We start from the raw sequence: 19,559 nt of genomic DNA, 5'->3' as shown, positions 1-19,559 counted from the left end.
AGCTAGTATGTGGTAAAACTGGGGTTTAAACCCAACTGTGTCTCACTCTAAAGTCTGTGCTGTTGTGTTTTACCATACTGCCTCCCTTAAAAGAAATTTGGGAAAAATTTATGTCATGGTTAGGACCGGAAAGTACCTATGGGATTAGGTGAGATGAACTTAAATCAGACTTGATCAAAAATTATTTTACCATTTTCAGCAAAGCAAATTGTATTGATTTCTTAATGTGAGTTGTAAAGAGTATCCAAGGACATTTTTTTTTGTTCTTTTCTTAAAAAATGGGAGAGTAGGATACTGGTTTTCAAGCCTGGCTACACATTAGAAACATTTGGGAAATTTTTAAAAATACCACTACCTGGGCCCCATCCCCAAAGACATCATTATTTCTTTAAAAGCTCCTTAGGTTATTCTAATGTTTGGCCACCTTGCTACCTACTGATACTGTGGTTATAAGACACTATATGTCCTAGGTAAAACACCTACCAGGAATTTCAAAACTTCTAGTTTATGAGAATTTGCCTCACTGGTCTAATCTAACTACTAATCTTACTCTAGAGATTTGTTTTGAGATGAGGATCAGAATTATTTGGCAAGTTTAAGGAAATATACACATACCTCGAAACCTGTAGTGAAATCCAAGCATGTACACTTTAGAAAAAAATATCTCTGCCAGGGGAGAAAGTTAAGAACCAATGAATTTAGGGTCTCCAATATTTTCAATCTATAGATTATTTTAACAGAATAAATAAGTCAGAGATCACTTATTCTGATTTACTATCATAAACATACAGGATAAAGTATATAACAAGTTAGTTCATGCCACATATGTAGATATTGATGCCTATGGACTGTCTGGAGGAGAAATTATTATGAGTAAGACAAATATTCTACTCCACTTTGCTATGCTGATTTCAACTCTCCTGTCTCATTGTTTCCAGACATAGACTGCTGTTTGTTAGATTATGCATTCCAGTTTTTAATTTGGAAAATGTAGTCTAACTATTATTATTGGTTTCAGCCAATGGTTGGCAAACGTTTTCTATAAAGGGACATATAGTATATAATTTAGGCTTTGTGGGACTGTTGTTCTGTGTTGCAACTATTCAATTCTGCCATTACAGCACAAAAATAGTCATATGAATGGGCATGGCTGTGTGCCAATAAAACTTTATTTACTATAGCAAGCAGCCAGCTGGATTTAGCCTGCAGACAGTGGTTTCGGACCCCTTTGTAAGTCATCAGGAGGTCTCTGGGAATGTTTGTTATGCAGTAGTTCTTCATTTCTTTTTAAATTTTTTTGGAACAATAGCGAATTTTCTATTTGTTTTCCTACCTTTTAAGTCTGTTTAAAACAATAAAGACTTTCTGTTTGAGGCATGGGAGGGTATCTTATGATTCTACATAGGGCTAACTGATTTTTGTTTCTGTTTTAGCTGGTTGACAGGACTAGAATTGTGATTGTCCCTTCTCTAAATCCAGATGGGCGAGAGAGGGCACAAGAGAAAGACTGTACTTCAAAGAGAGGACAAACAAATGCTCATGGCAAAGACTTGGATACAGACTTCACAAGTAAGCCTAATTTGCAGCTAACTTTATTTTTCTTTACTAGGAGATTGGTAGATTGTGTAGATGAGTAATTGGTTTACTTTTATGTAATATGTATAATGTATAAATGACAAGCTAGAAACTTGTCCAGTTTTTCTCCTTTATCATTTACAAAAGTAATTCAAGTTTTTTCTTAGAAATTCTATCAATAATATTGGAGGAGTTCCATTACTAGTCATATGGATATTTATATTTTCTCTCCCCCCCATATATGTGTACACACATACACACGGTGTATGTGTGTATTGATTTGAAGGAGCCTTTCTTACTGACTCAAATAGGATCATCAATTATACATATTATTCTGCGACATTTTTCATTGAGTACATCACTGATATCTTTCCATTTCCAATATTTATAGATCACTAACATATTCTTATTAATGGCATCTTAGTATGCTGTTAATGTATGGCAATACTCTAGGTTCCTCAACAATTTTCCTACTAACGGGCATTTAGTTTCTTTTTAATTTTTTGCTCTTGCAAACAGCACTACAGAAAACATTCTGATTTAGAAAAATCTTATTTTCTTTCAAAGACGATTATTTTTTAAAAGAGGTTATATCCATCCCTTTTTGTTTCCAGTAATAACATTCTTAGATTTGCTTAGATCATTAACCTTACACATCATCTGAAATATGTAAAACTCAAAATTATCTTCCAGAGTGTATCCTTTGTGCTATTGAGATAGTGGCTTATGGAATAATAAAGTGTTTATATGCAGATTTTTTTAGTTAGCCTCTGATTGTGTTCTTGTAGAGAATATTTTCTTAGCTATTCATACTAAAATTTTAAAACTTAATATTTTATATTCAACTTTTGTATTTTTTAGATAATGCCTCCCAGCCTGAAACTAAAGCCATCATTGAAAATTTGATTCAAAAACAAGACTTCAGTCTTTCTGTTGCTTTAGATGGTGGTTCAGTGCTGGTCACATACCCATATGACAAACCAGTACAAACAGGTATGTAGAATGTTAGTTTATGTATATACTATTCAAGATTAGGTAGGAAATTCCAATTAGGTAATGTCCCTTCTAAATTTTTTTTTTTTAAGATTTTATTTATTTATTCATGAGAGACACACAGAGAGAGAGAGAGGCAGAGACACAGGCAGAGGGAGAAGCAAGCTCCATGCAGGAAACCCTGTGGGACTTGATCCTGGGACTCCAGGCTCACACCCTAAGCCAAAGGCAGACGCTCAATCACTGAGCCACCCAGGCATCCCCTAAAATTTTTTAAAAATAGTGAGCATTTGAGCACACTCCATGAGCAAATAACCAACCTAGGAAGATTGTACATATAACTTAGTTACTTGGAGGGGAGAGGTCAGATCTAATAATAGGCTAGTTTTATTGAGTGTAGCCATCTTATCACATTTGTTCATTTTAGTTCACAAACATTTTTTTGAACAACTATTATGTCTGTAGACATTGGGAATATGAAAATGAATAAGATACATTGCCTGCCTCAAGAAACTCATTCTGATATGTAACCAAATATTAATAAAATAGAATTGCCCTCCCCAGGTTTAACCCTGACTGCCTAACTGGTTGCACTTAAGAGGAGATTAACAATTTCTTGTTAAATCTCTGGGACCATTGTATATGGAGGTAGTTTGTGTTGTTTTCAATGTAGCTTATAAAAATCTTGTTATTAGACCACAGTTGCCGTAAAATGTAGTAAAACATACCAAAACTAGTTTGTATTTTAGTGAGGTAGCCTCTTGTATAAACTAAACATTTATACCTTTTAATATAAGGAAGATGCATGTCTTCTTTGTCTGATTATCCTGGGCTAAACAGAACCATGTGGTTAATTATAATAACTCCTTGATAAACCTCAGTGAGGCACAAGATTTACTAGGAGAGAAAGATGCCTTTGTATCCATGAAGTTGAGCTTAGAGTAAAATCTTATAGACTTCTCCAACTTCTGAATTTTTCTTTTTATAGTGGAAAACAAAGAAACTCTGAAGCATTTGGCATCTCTTTATGCAAATAACCATCCATCCATGCACATGGGGCAGCCCAGTTGCCCAAACAAATCAGGTGGGTAAAAAAAAAAAAAAAAAAGTATACTGCACAGCAAAAAAAAAAAAAAAAATCAGGTGGGTATTTTCTGTGTCCTTTGTTGTTGTTGCTGCTTTCTGGGATAGAGAGTGTCTGACCTTAAGGTCTTGCTGATCTTCTATCTCTCAATACTTTTATAGATGAAAATATTCCAGGAGGCGTAATGCGTGGAGCAGAATGGCATAGTCACCTGGGCAGCATGAAGGTATGCTCTGTAGAATACAGTGAAAATAGAACTATAATTATTGACCATTGAGTGACAGAATAGGCGACTTTTCTGATATAATTCAAGTGAATGGCATCTGTTTCATGGCTTTCTTGACAAGACAGCCCTCAACCTCTGACAGCATTTGTTTTTTGCCATTGTAATCATTTTTAATTGTACAGTTCAGTGACATTAGTTACACTTCAGTGCTGTGCAACCATCACCATTCTAAACCATCTATTTCCAAAGCTTCTTTATCACCCCAAACAGAAATTCCACATCCACTAAGCAATTATTCCTGATTCCACTGGTAACCCCCAACTCCTGGTAACCTCTCTACTTTCTATCTCTATGTTTTTGCCTATTCTAGATACTACTTGTAAGTGGAATCATACAATATTATGATATTTGTCCTTTTGTGCCTGGCTTCTTCACTTAGCAAAATGTTTCCAGGGTTCATCTATTTTGTTAGCCTGTGCCAGTATTCCATTTTTTTTAAGGCTAAATAATGTTCTGTTGTATGTATAACAGTTCATCTGTTGCTGGACACTGAAGTTGTTTCTACCGTTGGCTATTGAGAATAACATGCAGGGAACATTTGTGTACAACTGTAAGTTTGAACCCTTGTTTTCAGTTCTCTGGGATATGTATCTGGCTGTGGAATTGCTGGTCATGTCCTAATTCTGTTTAACTTTTTGAGGAAGTGCCAAACTGTTTTTCACAGCAGCTTAACTGCTTTACATTCATACCAACAATGTATGAGGGTTCCAATTTCTCCACATCCTCATCAACACTTGTTATTTTCCTTTTTCTAAAAAAATTATTAGCTATCCGAGCAGGTGTGAAGTGGTACTTCATTGTAGTTTTGATTTGCGTTTCCCTGAACTAATAGGGTTGAGCATCTTTTCATATGCTTATTGACCATTTGTATATTTTCTTTGGAGAAATGTCTGTTTCTCCATTGCCTGTTTTTTTTTTTTTTTTTTTTTTAATTTTTATTTATTTATGATAGTCACACAGAGAGAGAGAGAGGCAGAGACACAGGCAGAGGGAGAAGCAGGCTCCATGCACCGGGAGCCCGACGTGGGATTCGATCCCGGGTCTCCAGGATCGCGCCCTGGGCCAAAGGCAGGCGCCAAACCGCTGCGCCACCCAGGGATCCCTGTTTTGTTACTTTTTTATTCCATTGCCTATTTTTATTTTTTATTTTTTAAAAAAGATTTTATTTATTTATTTGAGAGAGAGAATGAACAAGGAGAGTGGCAAAGAGAGGGAGAAGCAGACTCCCAACTGAGCAGGAAGCCCAATGTGGGGCTTGATCATGACCTGATCTGAAGGCAGTTGCTTAGCCCACTGAGCCATCCAGACACCCTCTATTGCCTATTTTTAAATTGGGTTGCTTGTCTTTTTGTTGTTGCTGGGTTATAAGAATTCTTTATATATTTTAGGTGCTATACTTGTCATTTACATATTTGGATCAAACACTTATCATTTTGTTTGATTTGCCAGTAGTTTCTCCCATTATGTAGGGTTGTCATTTCAGTTTCTTAGTGATGCCCTTTGATGCACAAAAGGTTTTAATTTTGATGAAGTCAGATTTATCTGTTTTTTCTTTTGCTGCCCCTGCTCTTGTTGTCATATCTAAGGATTCATAGCCAAATTTAAGGTCATGATGATTTATCGCTATGTTTTCTTCTATGAGTTTTATGGATTTAGGTCTTGTATATAGGTCATTGATACATCTTAGGTTGATTTTTGTATGTAATGGGAAGTAGGAGTTCAACTTCATTTTTTTGCATATAGAAATCTAACTGTCCAAGTACCGTGTATTGAAAAGACTATTCTTTCCCCCATTGAATGGTCTTGGCACCCTTGTCAGAAATCAATTGATGTATGGGTTTATTTTTAGACTCTCATTCTATTTCATTGGCCTTTATGTCTATTCTTCTCCCAGCTTTTCTCACTGTTTTGATTTGCTGCGGCTTTGTAGTAAATTTTGAAATTAGTAAATGTGATTACTCCAACCTTTTTATTTTTCAAGGTTGTTTTTGTCTATTCAAGATCCTTGCAATTCCATTTGAATTGAGGATTGGCTGGCTGGCTGGCTTGCTTGCTTGCTTGCACTTACTATTGGAATTTTGTTAAGGGTTGTGTTAAGTGTGTAGATCACTTTGGGTTATATAGACATCTCAATAGTATTGTTTTCCTATTCATGAACACAGTTACGTCTTTCTATTTACTTAGATCTTCTTTATATTCTTTCTGATATTATTTTAATTGGTTGTCCATACACTTCAAATTAGTAAGAAGTTGTTAGCAGGTAGGTGGTTGCTAATCATTTCATTAACATGTGCAACTAGAAATTTGGCCTCATCCTCATCTCTGCCTGCTTTCCGTTCTTTTTTTTACTAAGAAGTTGCTATGTGTGAGGTACTTTGCTATGCTATTGATAAATGAAACATATTTCCTATCCTATTGTACAAATAACTATGTTACAGAATTAATTGATTTGATCTCAGAGAGAGCAACTCTCAGGTGCCATAAGAAATTAAAGACATAGACCTGCCCTACCACCCAGCAATTGCACTGCTGGGGATTTACCCCAAAGATGCAGATGCAATGAAACGCCGGGACACCTGCACCCCGATGTTTCTAGCAGCAATGTCCACAATAGCCAAGCTGTGGAAGGAGCCTCGGTGTCCATCGGAAGATGAATGGATAAAGAAGATGTGGTTTATGTATACAATGGAATATTACTCAGCCATGAGAAATGACAAATACCCACCATTTGCTTTCCACGTTGGTGGATGGAACTGGAGGGTATTATGCGGAGTGAAATAAGTCAATCGGAGAAGGACAAACATTATATGGTCTCATTCATTTGGGGAATATAAATAATAGTGAAAGGGAATAGAAGGGAAGGGAGAAGAAATGGGTAGGAAATATCAGAAAGGGAGACAGAACATGAAGACTCCTAACTCTGGGAAACGAACTAGGGGTGGTGGAATGGGAGAAGGGCGGGGGGTGGGGTTGAATGGGTGACGGGCACTGAGGGGGGCACTTGACAGGGTGAGCACTGGGTGTTATTCTGTATGTTGGCAAATTGAACACCAATAAAAAATAAATTTATTATTAAAAAATAAAAGAAAAAAGATTACACCTCGTCAGAGATGTGGTCTTCTCTTCATAGAATAAATGGTATTTGGGATGCAGAGATGGTGAAGCAGAACATTCCAGAAAGAGGAAGCAGTATGGACAGAGGTCAATAAGCAGTCTAGTTTAGTTAGAACAGGAGGTGTAATGGAGAGCAGCAGAAGACAAGAATGGAAAGAGAGTTTGAATCTCTGAACACTTGTTTAGTAAGGAATGGGAAGCCATTGAGAGTTTTGAGCAGGTATATAGTAACATGATCGGAACTGTGCTATGGAAACATTAATCTCTCGGCAATAGGAGATTATTTGGAGGGAGAGACCATGGCACAGGGACACTGGTGTAGAGTAGCATAGACAATAAATAGTGAGGTCCTGAGCTAGGATGGTGGACAGTGGGAGCGGAATCAAGGGATGAAGTTTCAGAAATATTTGCAGATGTGGAATTGATAGGATTTAGCAAATTATGGATGATAGTGAGAAACTCAAGTCAAAAACAACAGATTTCATGTCTGCATGAGAACATGAGTTAATACCATTAACTGAATAAGGAAAAAGAACATATTTGAGGGGGGAAAGGTGGTAAGTTCAGTTTTGGAACCTGTCCACACAAGCAGTTCCTGTGCTTGGAGAATTGCTTTATGGTAAGCAGTGGCTGCTGTCACCAGCAGGGTGAAGGTATCTGAGGGCAAGTGCTTGTGCTTCTGCCTCCAGGCTCCAACAACAGCTGTGAAGTTATGGAGTTAAGAAGGAAGCTGGCCGTCTCCATGCACTTATTTATTCACTCATTCATTCAACAAACCCTAACAAGCCCCCTCTACCTGCCAGGTGCCATGGCAAGCACTGGAGATGCAGAAATGAATTAGACCTAGTCCCTAGTCTCAAGGACTCTATTCACAACAGCTATGGTTGTGACTGATTATAGTACTGAGTGGTTTATTCAGATTTGCTATTAAATGCTTTACAGACTCTTTGTTTATACCACCTAGGTTTTCTTTCTTTTCTGTTGGATCACAAAACCTCATTCTTACATTTATGTATTAATTTTTCTATATTTGTTTTTGAATTTTTGTATTCCAGGATTATAGTGTTACCTATGGTCACTGTCCGGAAATCACAGTATACACAAGCTGCTGCTACTTCCCTAGTGCAGCACAACTGCCTTCCTTGTGGGCAGAAAACAAGAAGTCTCTTCTTAGCATGTTGGTTGAGGTGAGCCTTTTCCTTTTAGCTAAAAGCAGATTTCACTCCCAGGAATATGTTCAATAAAAAGCTTTATCAAAGCATTTTCTTAATGGTTTACTAATAACTTATTTATTTTATTTATTTTAATTTTTTTTTATTTATGATAGTCACACACACAGAGAGAGAGAGAGAGAGGCAGAGACACAGGCAGAGGGAGAAGCAGGCTCCATGCACCGGGAGCCCGATGTGAGATTCGATCCCGGGTCTCCAGGATCGCGCCCTGGGCTAAAGGCAGGTGCCAAACCGCTGCGCCACCCAGGGATCCCTATTTTAAACATATATAGAGAAAGAGTTTTGTTGAATTTATATCATCTAATAGGTGCCATGATTTCACATATCTGAAATCTGTAATTGAGGTCATTTAACCCTGTGAGATGTTGCATATTTTTTCATTTGAATATCATGCAGAGATAGTGTACTGTGGTGGAAAGTAAATCTTCAGGACATTAAAAGTAGGTCCTAACACTTGAGGCTTTGACCGTGTCAGAGTTCTCTTTTCTTTATTTCATCTCTATGCTCTAAAGTAGGGAAGGAGTAGTGAATAAGGCCAGAGTCAGTGGGGAAGAACCCACAAGCCAGTTTTGTGGGGAGTTTGTTGTTGCTCTGTTTGTGTATTGTTTTTGTTGTGCCACCAGCTATTGCCTCGAGGATATCTGGGAACATAAATTTATATTTTGAATATTTTTTCAGGTTCACAAGGGAGTCCATGGTTTTGTTAAAGATAAGACTGGAAAACCGATTTCTAAAGCAGTCATTGTACTCAATGAAGGAATAAAGGTGCACACAAAAGAAGGAGGCTATTTCCACGTGCTGTTGGCCCCAGGCGTCCATAACATCAATGCCATTGCTGATGGGTATCAGCAACAACATTCCCAGGTCAGAAACTCAGATTTAGTAGTACCATATGAATTCTCATTCTTAATAGCACTTCTATTTTGAAACTTGTGAGGAAAAAAGAAATAAAATGTACAACTAACTCTTGATTATGATACTTTTGTTATCATAATCTTCAGCAAGAACAGGGAAATTTTTACAGCATTTTGTATACTTCCAAGGACAGTGACTCATCTCCTTGGTGTGGTAGAAAGGCCTTAGGAATATTCTTGGGATATAATATACCTTAAGTAAACTTTGTCATAATTCTTGCACTTTATCTCTCTAGGTCTTTGTGCATCATGATGCAGCTAGTTCTGTGGTAATAGTCTTTGACACGGATAACCGGATATTTGGGTTGCCAAGGGAGCTTGTAGTAACTGTATCAGGTAAAGAAATTTAATTTTTTAGTAGTTGAAGCTAAAACCGGTTCTGTTCCTGAAACCAATATTATACTATATGTTAACTGACTAGAATTTAAAGAAAAATTTGAAAAAATAAAAAAACCAGTTCTGACATTTCAGTTTGAGAGTAGATTGCCTCCCCAATCACCTGAAGCTAATCACTTTTCTTCTAATATCTCCTTATCTAAACACTTTTTGGATTTTCCTGGAACACTGGTCTCCCATACATTCTCATGGCTTGCTCCTTCATATTTTCAAGTCTGTACTCAAAATGTCATCTCCACAGAGAGGTTTTCCCTGATCACCCTAGCTAAAATAGCACCCCAGTCACTCCACTCCACTTTTTTTATTATAGCACTTATTATACCACTTGACATTGTATTATATATTTAGTCATTTACCTGTCTATATTTGATCTTTCCCACTAAAATATAAACACCCTGAGAGAACAGGGAGTTTATCTACATCTCTAGCATCTAGGACTGCGGCTGGCATGTAGTGGGTCTTAATGAAGAGTTGTTGATTGAATGAATCATTTGCTTTACATTAAGATCATAAATCCTTTGGATTTCGACTTGTATTCTATTTTTTTAAGATCATGGAGGAAGTATTTGTTTTCTCCAGGATTAATATGTGCCATAGCTTGAATTACTGAAAGAAAGGAAAAAAGAAGTGTGGTAAAATAATAAATACTCTGCTGTATATATATATATATATATTTTTTTTTTTTTTTTTTTTTTTTTGACAGAGAACCTTGGTTCCTTTCTAAGTGCAATTTGGACTTGACACAAAATAACCAAGTTTTACTATACGGTCTGTGGGGGAGAGAGTTTCAGTTAATAAACAGTGGTGTATTGGAACTACGGTCAAATAATAGAGTCTATTGTGGAGCGTTTAAAGTAAAGAGTTATCAGCTTGAACTAGATAAAATGTGAATAACTTAGTCGTTAGAAGCATAGGAGCTAGGAGTCAGCAATGGTTTAAGTCTGGCTTCCCATCTATTTGCTTCAATGAACTTAATTTTTATTATGAATTTATTACTATTTTCTTATATTAAGACTCTTACTTCAATAACCCATGTATAAATATGTTAAATAAATGAGGGGTTTGGGATGAGGTAAAATTTACTGGAAAAGATCAGTAGAAGTCAACCGATATAGAGCCAGTGTGGAACAGTAGACAGTTTGATTTCATTGTGGTTAAAGAAAAATATGCATATACATACACTAAGAAAGCTCTGGAAAAATATTCATGAGAGCTGTGAAAAATGATCTCTGGTTAATAGAGATATGATATGGAATTTTGGTTTGGGGTTTTAGTATTTTTGCTTATCTGTATTTTTCTAACTTTGCATAGTATGCATGTACTGCCTGTGTAATAATGTTGCTTCTAAGTGCATGAAATGAAGACAAAATAAAAGGCATACATAAAAGGTGTCATTGTAAGCAGCGTATTTATATTTTGAAAGTGGGACACCACTTATATGGTGATTTTGTTTGGCAGGTGCCACCATGTCAGCATTGATACTAACAGCTTGCATTATTTGGTGCATCTGCTCAATCAAGTCTAACAGACACAAGGATGGCTTTCATCGGCTCAGGCAGCACCATGATGAGTATGAAGATGAAATTCGCATGATGTCAACAGGCTCCAAGAAGTCCCTCTTAAGCCATGAGTTCCAGGATGAAACGGACACTGAAGAGGAAACGTTATATTCTAGCAAACATTGAAACACAGACTTCACATATCTCCCAGCATAAATACCAAGCAAAATTACAGTTCCTTTTGGGAGACACACTGCATTAAGAAGAGACTCTCTTGCTTCTTCAAAGAGCTTTGGGAAGTTAACTTGCTAAATTTGTATTCTCTGTGAATTTGGCTGGCAGTTTTGAACTTCCCCTCCTTTAAGTACTCTTACCTTTAAAAAAAAGAAAAAAAAAAGGTCTGCTTTCTATTTATGCAGCGATGGGACAGCCACTTTGTTTTTCTTTTTAATTTAAGATGAGCTGTTTGGAGCTTATGTTATAACTGCATAAAGCCAACTAGTGGATGTTATATATTGCACATCAAGTGTTTACTAGTGGCTTTAGTTTTTTTTTTCTTCTTCTTTATTTTAAATGGCCAAAAGAATCCAGAAACATTTAGGCAGGGACAGCAGTCAGAATCTGACATAAAGCTTTAAAAACTCAAGGCTTTCTCAGCCTACTGAAAAGTACTTTTCTCTAGTTATTAAATAGCTGGAGTTTCTCTTATTATTCAGGTTTAATGAAGGCTGAATTAATTTTTAAATATATATAACATTAGGAAATGAATAAATGGGCTTCCGCATTTGGCTTTCTACTTTTTCCAAGGTTAGACCAGAACTGGTGGGCTATGCTCTAAGCAGGATTTCACTACCTCTCTTGTAAGGTTTAGCAGAGTTCTAAATACCCTCATTTTAAGGGAGAACTTGTTGACTTTGTTGTAAAAGATCTAAATGTCCATTTGAATAGAACTGAGAGGGAGATCTACCAAAAGCTAAAACTTGTGTCGCATATCTTTCAACTTGGTAAAATCCCACAGGTGCTGCTGCTTTTAATCTGTGAAGCACTAGTTTATTCTAGAATACCTAATTCTTTAATACTTTCTAAATTTGAACCTTTTTCTGTATTGTACACTTATGGCTCTCAGATGATCCAGCAATGTACAAGATCTGAATTCTACTGAAAATATCTGGAAGTGTGGAAGAGACCTACTTGCACATTCTTTAACTGACATTTGAACACAAAATATCTACAGTTCATGTTCCAGTTCAAGCCTATGGATATCCTACTGTTATTCAAATAGCTTGGCCAGTCTTACTCATATATAAGCCTCTGCAAGTGATTGGGTTCTTTGTCCTAATGTTTCACTTGACAGTCTCTTTTTGATCAACCAGGTTTTTTTTTTAAGTTCAATTGAAAGCATTTAAATATGGCTCCCTCCATTAAAAAAAAAGTAAACTATGGACTGCCGTGTACTATAACACTGTAGTGAGAAAGTATCATCTTCACTGCCACTCAGGTTATTGCAAAGACCTGAAAGATTTGCATTTTACTGTGTCTATCATATCATGCTATTCAATGAAATTGATGCTTTTTTAAAGTCTGAACCTTACCAATGATCTAATGGTTTAATACCTTTGAATGTTTTTAATGGCCAAGTTGCTGCTGAATTTGTACTAAATCAGGGGATCAAAAAATTGCTCTCATCTTTTCGAATTGTATTCTATACCCATTAATGTATCAATCATCCCAAAGCCTTCATATGGAGTGGTTTACTATCCATGTAGGTCATTCCAAGTTTCCAAAGTGGCTTTATATAAAGAGATTTGGTTTGGCAGGAATAATGAGGTCATGACATTTGTTAGTGAGTATCTGTGATAAATTTGGGTGGTTCAAATGATATTAATGATATTAATCCTATTGTTAACAACTCTAAATTTTTAGCCCTTGCCACCCATTCTCACCCCACCACATACACATCTAATACTTAATGAAAGATTTATTGGTCTTCTAATAAAACTTTATATTTTCTTTAGGGGGGGTGATGTGGTGGCATTGCTCTTTTTAGCTTTACTTTCAAGAGTGTAAAGTCAAAACTAACAAAGGGCCAATGAGTGGCTTGCCCTGCTTGGGACATTGCAGGTAGAAATGAAAACAAAATTGATGTGACAGCCTTTACTTTATTAGCATTGGTCTTCACTAGAGGGTGCCTTTTAAATTCATTTCTCCTTTGAATTAAACATGTCTTAAACTGTTCATCACAGTGGCTGGAGTCCATGCCTTTTAAGCATGTATAAAATTTCTTTAGAAATGAACATACAAATAGTTCTTTTAGTAATTTTTCCTGAAAATAAGACCAAATTCTGCTATGAATCTTGAATCTTTAATGAATTTCTAAATAATGCATTGCTCTGGAAAATAAGATCTTCTCAGCCTGTGTTAGCTATGAACATGAATGTATAGGATCATGACTACTAAGATTGTGTTATCAGCCCTGCTTTGTCTTTTATTTGTGGATCTAATCTTAGACCACATTAACTGCTTAAGGCATTGAAGCCATATGGAATGGGGAATGCATTTCTTCAGTGTTTCTCCTATAGACTTTTCATTTCCTTGGAGTCATGGAGGCAAGTAAGTATCACAGTATTAAGAAATTTGCCCAAATCTGAGTTGTGCCTTTCTTTACTCACAAGGCATGTTTTTTGTCCTGGTGATCAGTTTGTAAGCCTTTTTCCCTCCCAGCTCCTTAATAAAAGCAAAGTGATCAAGTAGGTAATTTTCAAAGTGTCTGCCTGTGTAAATGTACTTGTACTGTTTATGCAGTTCAATAAGATAAACCCAAGTTAATTCCAGATGGAGAGCCTTTTGGTTTTGATGTATTTTGCTGAACACTTGCATAGTGTTAGGGATCCCGTCCAGTTGAGGAATGCTTGCAATTCTCATTGGAGGGAATTTGTTTTGGGACTTTGTCATCCTCCAGAAAGGAAACATAATGTATATTTGGCCCAGTGTGATTGATTGGTTAATCTTTAGTAACTTTCACCTGAATAGGATTTGCTGAATTAATGAATATTGAACTTAAAAATAATTACAAATTGACAAATAAATAAAAGGTAGTCCTTATGCCTGAGCTTATTGTGTTTCTGAGCTAATACCAGGTTAGTAACCATGATCTGCTCCTCCATTTCAGCTTATTCTCAATAGTAAATAGTTTTCTCTTCTTGTTGCCAGAAATGCACCTATGCCAGGTTTTGTCCCTGCTGTATTAAAGCTTCTTGGCTATGAATGCTGTAATGATGCCCCACCCATGGTTCTCTGGTAGAATTGTTTTTAACAATAACAACTTTATTGTTACTACAAAAAATTCTACTGTGGTTGATGTTCAGTGACTTTCTACCTAGCAACTTTTTGGTAACTCTTTTGAGTTTCTGATTTAACTACAGCAGATTCTTTGGGGTGATTAGGGCCCTTGATTAATGTCAACTAAACTTGGATTTCCAGTTTATAAAGAAATATCTCCCAACACCCATTTCTCCAACCTTTAGCAATAATTAATTTTCCACTTGATTTTCAGAATATTGTCCTAGTTGATTTTGATTAGATAGAACATACTATGAAATTTGAAAATAGGCTACCATTTTAAGGCAATTGGATATAAATTATGTAAATATGTATGATTATAGTTTTTATAAATGGCATCACATAAATGTACTAGTGACATTCTATGCTAGCCATACTGCAGATTTTCTGGAGGTATGACCCAATGGTATTTTTTTATGCTCAGAATAAAAATCAACTTTACACCTCTCCATTTTTTCAGAGTGACATTCCAGGCTCCAGAACAAGTCTATAGCTATTTATATGAGATGCCCAACACTCATTCATCTCAAGTACTTCAGTCTTTCGTTTATTTCATGCACTGTGCCTTCAAAATGAAATTTTAAAAGGGACTTTAAATGAAGTTGAATAGTAGTTTTAAAAAGTCAATCTGTGTAATTTATGTGAAATCTAATTGTAATGAGGTCCTTTCTGTTTTTTATATGTAAACAGATCTAATCCTGTATAAAAGTTATTTTATGCTGTTTGTCTTTCTTTGTGTTTTGTCTCAATCTTTTTTCAAAAGCAATGGACCAGAAAAAATTATTGTCCGATTAGAAAGTTATGTATTTGGTTTTTCTACCTATACTAGAAAGAAAATAGTACCCAGCTAGGAATATACAGTATCACCTGTAGAGTGTTTTTGTCTTCATGAATTGACTCAAAGCTGTTTCTGAAATAATCGCATCATATAGCAGCCACAGTCCTTTTGTTTGTGGCTCAGCTAGATTGATGTATGTCCAATCACTCCACAATAAACACCATAAAACTGGCCATTGAAAAATTTATGTATGCATTTCAAACTGGTTTGTTAAAAATGTTGTCCTTTTTCCAAATAAGCCACATTCTATAATGTGTCCTGCCACTTTAGGCACAGTAGTGATGAATTCACCAACCCCTTTCATTTAGCAATGATTTGTTGATACTGGTGGCTCAATAGGAATAGGGAAATCGAAATTACATAAAAAGATGGGCTCTGCTGACAAGGAACTCATAGTCCAGACCAGAGAAATAGAAATGAGAATAACTGGACACCTGGGTGGCTCAGCGGTTGAGCGTCTGCCTTCAGCTCAGGGCATAATCCTGGAGTCCTGGGATCGAGTCCCACATCAGGCTCCCTGCATGGAGCCTGCTTCTCCCTCTGCCTATGTCTCTGTGTGTCTCTCATGAATACATAAATAAAAATCTTTTTTTAAAAAAAGAATAGGCCATATTTCCACAGTGACTGGTTCCTCTAAAAAGAAATTTTCTGCTATAGGGGAAATATAACATAGAGATTTGAACATGGACATTGGATTATATTAACATACTATTTGACTCAGAATTGAATGCCCATGATAAACAGCATCATTTTCCTTCATTTGCTGTTTTCTGATTTTTTTGAAACCAGAAAGAAAGGTGTCAAATATATGAACAAAGATCTGTGTACAGGTGGTCATTTTAATTTAGAAGAAATCCCTACACATGAATACTAAAAACGAGAGTATGAAATTTTCCATTATGTAGTTCCATAGATTGTCTATAACATGGCAGTGAAGTTTTTAAAATTGTGCCAAATGCTTCATATTTGTTTTTAAATTAGATTGTATTTATGTTTATTCAGTGAAAAGAGCCTTACTTGCTTGCTGTAAGAAGTCTGAATAGAATGGGTTTTTTCCCCTCACTGTTTGAAATATTTTCCTAAATTTTTGTCAGGAGTTTCTCATAACTGATCAAGAACCTTTTGATTTGTATCATAAACAGTAAGCTATCAATTATATTTCATTTTTCAGGTTTCTAGAAGCTAATTATTCTTGGCAGTTAAGCATGATACTCAGTGCTAACGCTATTCAGTTATGAATAAATGCCATTGTGTTAGGTCTTCATCTTATTCTCACTTGCAGCTAGAATGCCAGCTGATTGTATAGTGTTTATAGCAGACCTCAGATAAATATCTCAATTATTACCCACAATTTAAAATAAATTGTGCAATTTACGGATTCAATTAGAAGCAATATAAAGAGGCTGTGAGGCAATCAATGCTGTAGGTGGAAAATAGTAGCAGCAGGTGGAGAAATTTAAGATGGAACATGTAGAAAGAGATTGTAGAATAAATAGAAATTGCTATAACATGCGATTGTCACCGAGCTTGAGCCAAAGCAAAGGGGTCATGGGGAGAGATCTAGATTGTTAGATCTGAACCACTACTGTTTTTGAGTATTTGAAGTCATTCCAATATTTATAATTATTATTGTCACCTAAATAGGTATTGTTTGATTCTAGTAGAGTTGTTCAAGATCAAACAGGCTCTGATTTAGTGTTTGAAAGATGTGAGGTACCCATAAGAATTGATCCTGAAGATAGGGAATGGGATAGGTGGCGAGTGGGCTGATTATGATAATGGCTCAGTTGGACAACTCTTGGATTTTTTTTTTTAGAAAATAATTTTATAATAGTTTTAGATTTACAGAAAAGCTAAAATCTTTAGTCTGAAACTAAGAAAATCCAGGTTGGCTATTGGGTTTTTATTTGGAAGATGTGGGTGTTGGGAGGGCAGCAGAGGAAGGATTGTATACATGGTTTTCTATTCAGCAGGACTTGAATGGAACACATTTGAAAGGGACTGGGCACCACAAATATTTTGTCTAGAATTTAGCCACATACCATAGCCTAGGTGGTCCAGGTGTCAAGCCATGTGGTACTACCTCTAGGTAACTGAGTTAAACTCAGTTCTTCTCTGGTGGAAGGTATTTCCATCCTGGATTTGGAGGAGACCTCATGATTTTGCAATGACCAAACATAGGCAAAGATAACTAAGCATGTAAAGAAATAAGAAACCACCAGTAAGAAAGAAAAAGTCCTATACTGGTTTCAGATGTTGAAATTATCAGACACTTATAAAACAAATACACTTACTGTTTTCAAAGAATAGAAGATAAGCCTGAGACTATCACAGGAAACTATAAAATAATAGAACTTCAGAAGTGACAGCACGGAACTTAAAATGCACAGTTAAAATGGCAGATTGGACACAGAGAATCAGTGAATTACAAATTGACCCACAGAAACTCTCTCTTATGTAGTGCAGAGACCAAAAGGTAGAAAATACGGAGAGGGTAAAAGTGTGGCTTTAACATAATAATACATGTTTGATCATCAGAGTTCTAGAAGAGGAAGAATGGAGCATAAGAAACTATTTTGAAACAATGACACAGTTTTCCAAAATTGATAAATGGTATCTATAGATTAAAGAAACAATCCAAGCAAGAAAAAATAAACATGCATATCTAGATACATCAGTGAAGCTTCAGAGCACCAAAGACAAAGAGGGGGAAAAAAGCAGAGAGAAAATAACTTTAAAAAAATTAGCAGTTAGGGGTTCCTGGGTGGCTCAGCGGTTAAGCAAGGTGGGCCTGCTTCTCCCTCTGCCTATGTCTCTGCTTCTCTCTGTGTCTCTCAAAATCTTTTTTAAAAAAGATTAGTGGGGATCCCTGGGTGGCTCAGCGGTTTAGCGCCTGCCATTGGCCCAGGGCGCGATCCTGGAGTCCCGGGATCGAGTCCCACATCGGGCTCCCGGCATGGAGCCTGCTTCTCCCTCTGCCTGTGTCTCTGCCTCTCTTTCTCTCTGTGTGTCTATCATGAATAAGTAAATAAAATCTTTAAAAAAATAAAAAGATTAGCTGTTAGACTAAAAGATTAGACTCATTCCCAACCATGGAAACCAGACTATAGTAAAATTATACTTTGGAAATGCTTGGTAAAACGTTAAATAGCTTCCAACATAGAATTTTATATTGAATATACCGTTCAGGAATAAAAAGGAACTTCCAGGTAGCTGAAGACATTGGTGGCAACCTAAGCTACCTGTTTCCCAATATGTCATTGCAGAATAATGAAAACAACAACAACAACAAAAACCACAAGAAGGACAAAGTAAATCTACACAAAAGTCACACTTTAAGCATCACTTGGAGTCAGAGAACTTTGAAATGTCAAACTACCTGAATAAAATGAGAAAAATCAAATTTCAGCATGGACTCTCATATGCCTGCCCCAGCACCACCCCAGTGCAAGGTTTTGTGGAGTCACGGCAGATGGAGATCAGCTGCAATATGAGAGGAGGATGCCTGTGCAAGGGCATTGCAAACATTAGTCTGAAACTACTGCCAGAAAGACCAAGTCCATCTTCAGTCTGAGTCTAAAAACACATCCAAGTAGATCAGAGCACAAACTATAGGGAAGGAGCTTCAAAGGGAGCAGGCATGATTTAAAGGGACAGCATTGAAACATAGCTTCTGGTGAAGGAAAAAGGTGAAAAAGAAAGGAGAAGCACCCTTTGACAATTAGGTGACGAGAAAGAAAAGAAGCAAAGAGGAAAATTTAAGCCTTGCAAGATAAATGAGTATTGCAAAATTGAGCACTTTTAACTCCTCCCTCTCACCAAAGCAAACCCACAAAAAACCCACTAAACTGCCTGGTACTTTAGTACCTACTAAAGTTGCTAGATTAATGGGAGACACCTCAGCCATGAAGCATGAAAATATAAATAACAGATACGGATATTGACAAGGAAAACACAAATGTATCATCACTTGCATATTTGTGCATGTGAAAAGTACAAAATAATCTATAGGTAAATTGGAAATAATAATTCAGTTCTGCTTCCAGCTGTGGGTGAATTGGCCTGAAACAAAAAGACCTTCCCATCAAGAACAATTAGAAAAGCTGGATTTTTTTTTAATTTTTTTTAATTTTATTTATCCATGATAGTCACACAGAGAGAGAGAGGCAGAGACACAGGCAGAGGGAGAAGCAGGCTCCATGCACCGGGAGCCCGACGTGGGACTCGATCCCGGGTCTCCAGGATCGCGCCCCGGGCCAAAGACAGGCACCAAACCGCTGCGCCACCCA

The 19,559-nt window shown here is 36.5% G+C and overlaps 1 protein-coding gene across 1 annotated transcript in view; it reads left to right on the top strand.

The window, feature by feature from the left end:
• Positions 1-15,156, top strand: part of CPD (carboxypeptidase D) — a 79,754-nt gene extending 64,598 nt beyond the window's left edge. The window contains exons 14-21 of the mRNA XM_041725011.1: positions 1,434-1,569; positions 2,437-2,568; positions 3,557-3,652; positions 3,814-3,878; positions 8,108-8,239; positions 8,963-9,148; positions 9,435-9,534; positions 11,053-15,156. Coding sequence (XP_041580945.1) covers positions 1,434-1,569; positions 2,437-2,568; positions 3,557-3,652; positions 3,814-3,878; positions 8,108-8,239; positions 8,963-9,148; positions 9,435-9,534; positions 11,053-11,279 — 1,074 coding nt within the window. The 3' untranslated portion in view covers positions 11,280-15,156. The remainder of the gene's footprint in view (positions 1-1,433; positions 1,570-2,436; positions 2,569-3,556; positions 3,653-3,813; positions 3,879-8,107; positions 8,240-8,962; positions 9,149-9,434; positions 9,535-11,052) is intronic.
• The last annotated feature ends 4,403 nt before the right edge of the window (positions 15,157-19,559 follow it).

Source organism: Vulpes lagopus, chromosome 12 (genome assembly GCF_018345385.1).
Source record: "Vulpes lagopus strain Blue_001 chromosome 12, ASM1834538v1, whole genome shotgun sequence".
NCBI classification, from domain to species: domain Eukaryota; kingdom Metazoa; phylum Chordata; class Mammalia; order Carnivora; family Canidae; genus Vulpes; species Vulpes lagopus.
This window is presented reverse-complemented; position numbering and strand designations above follow the sequence as displayed.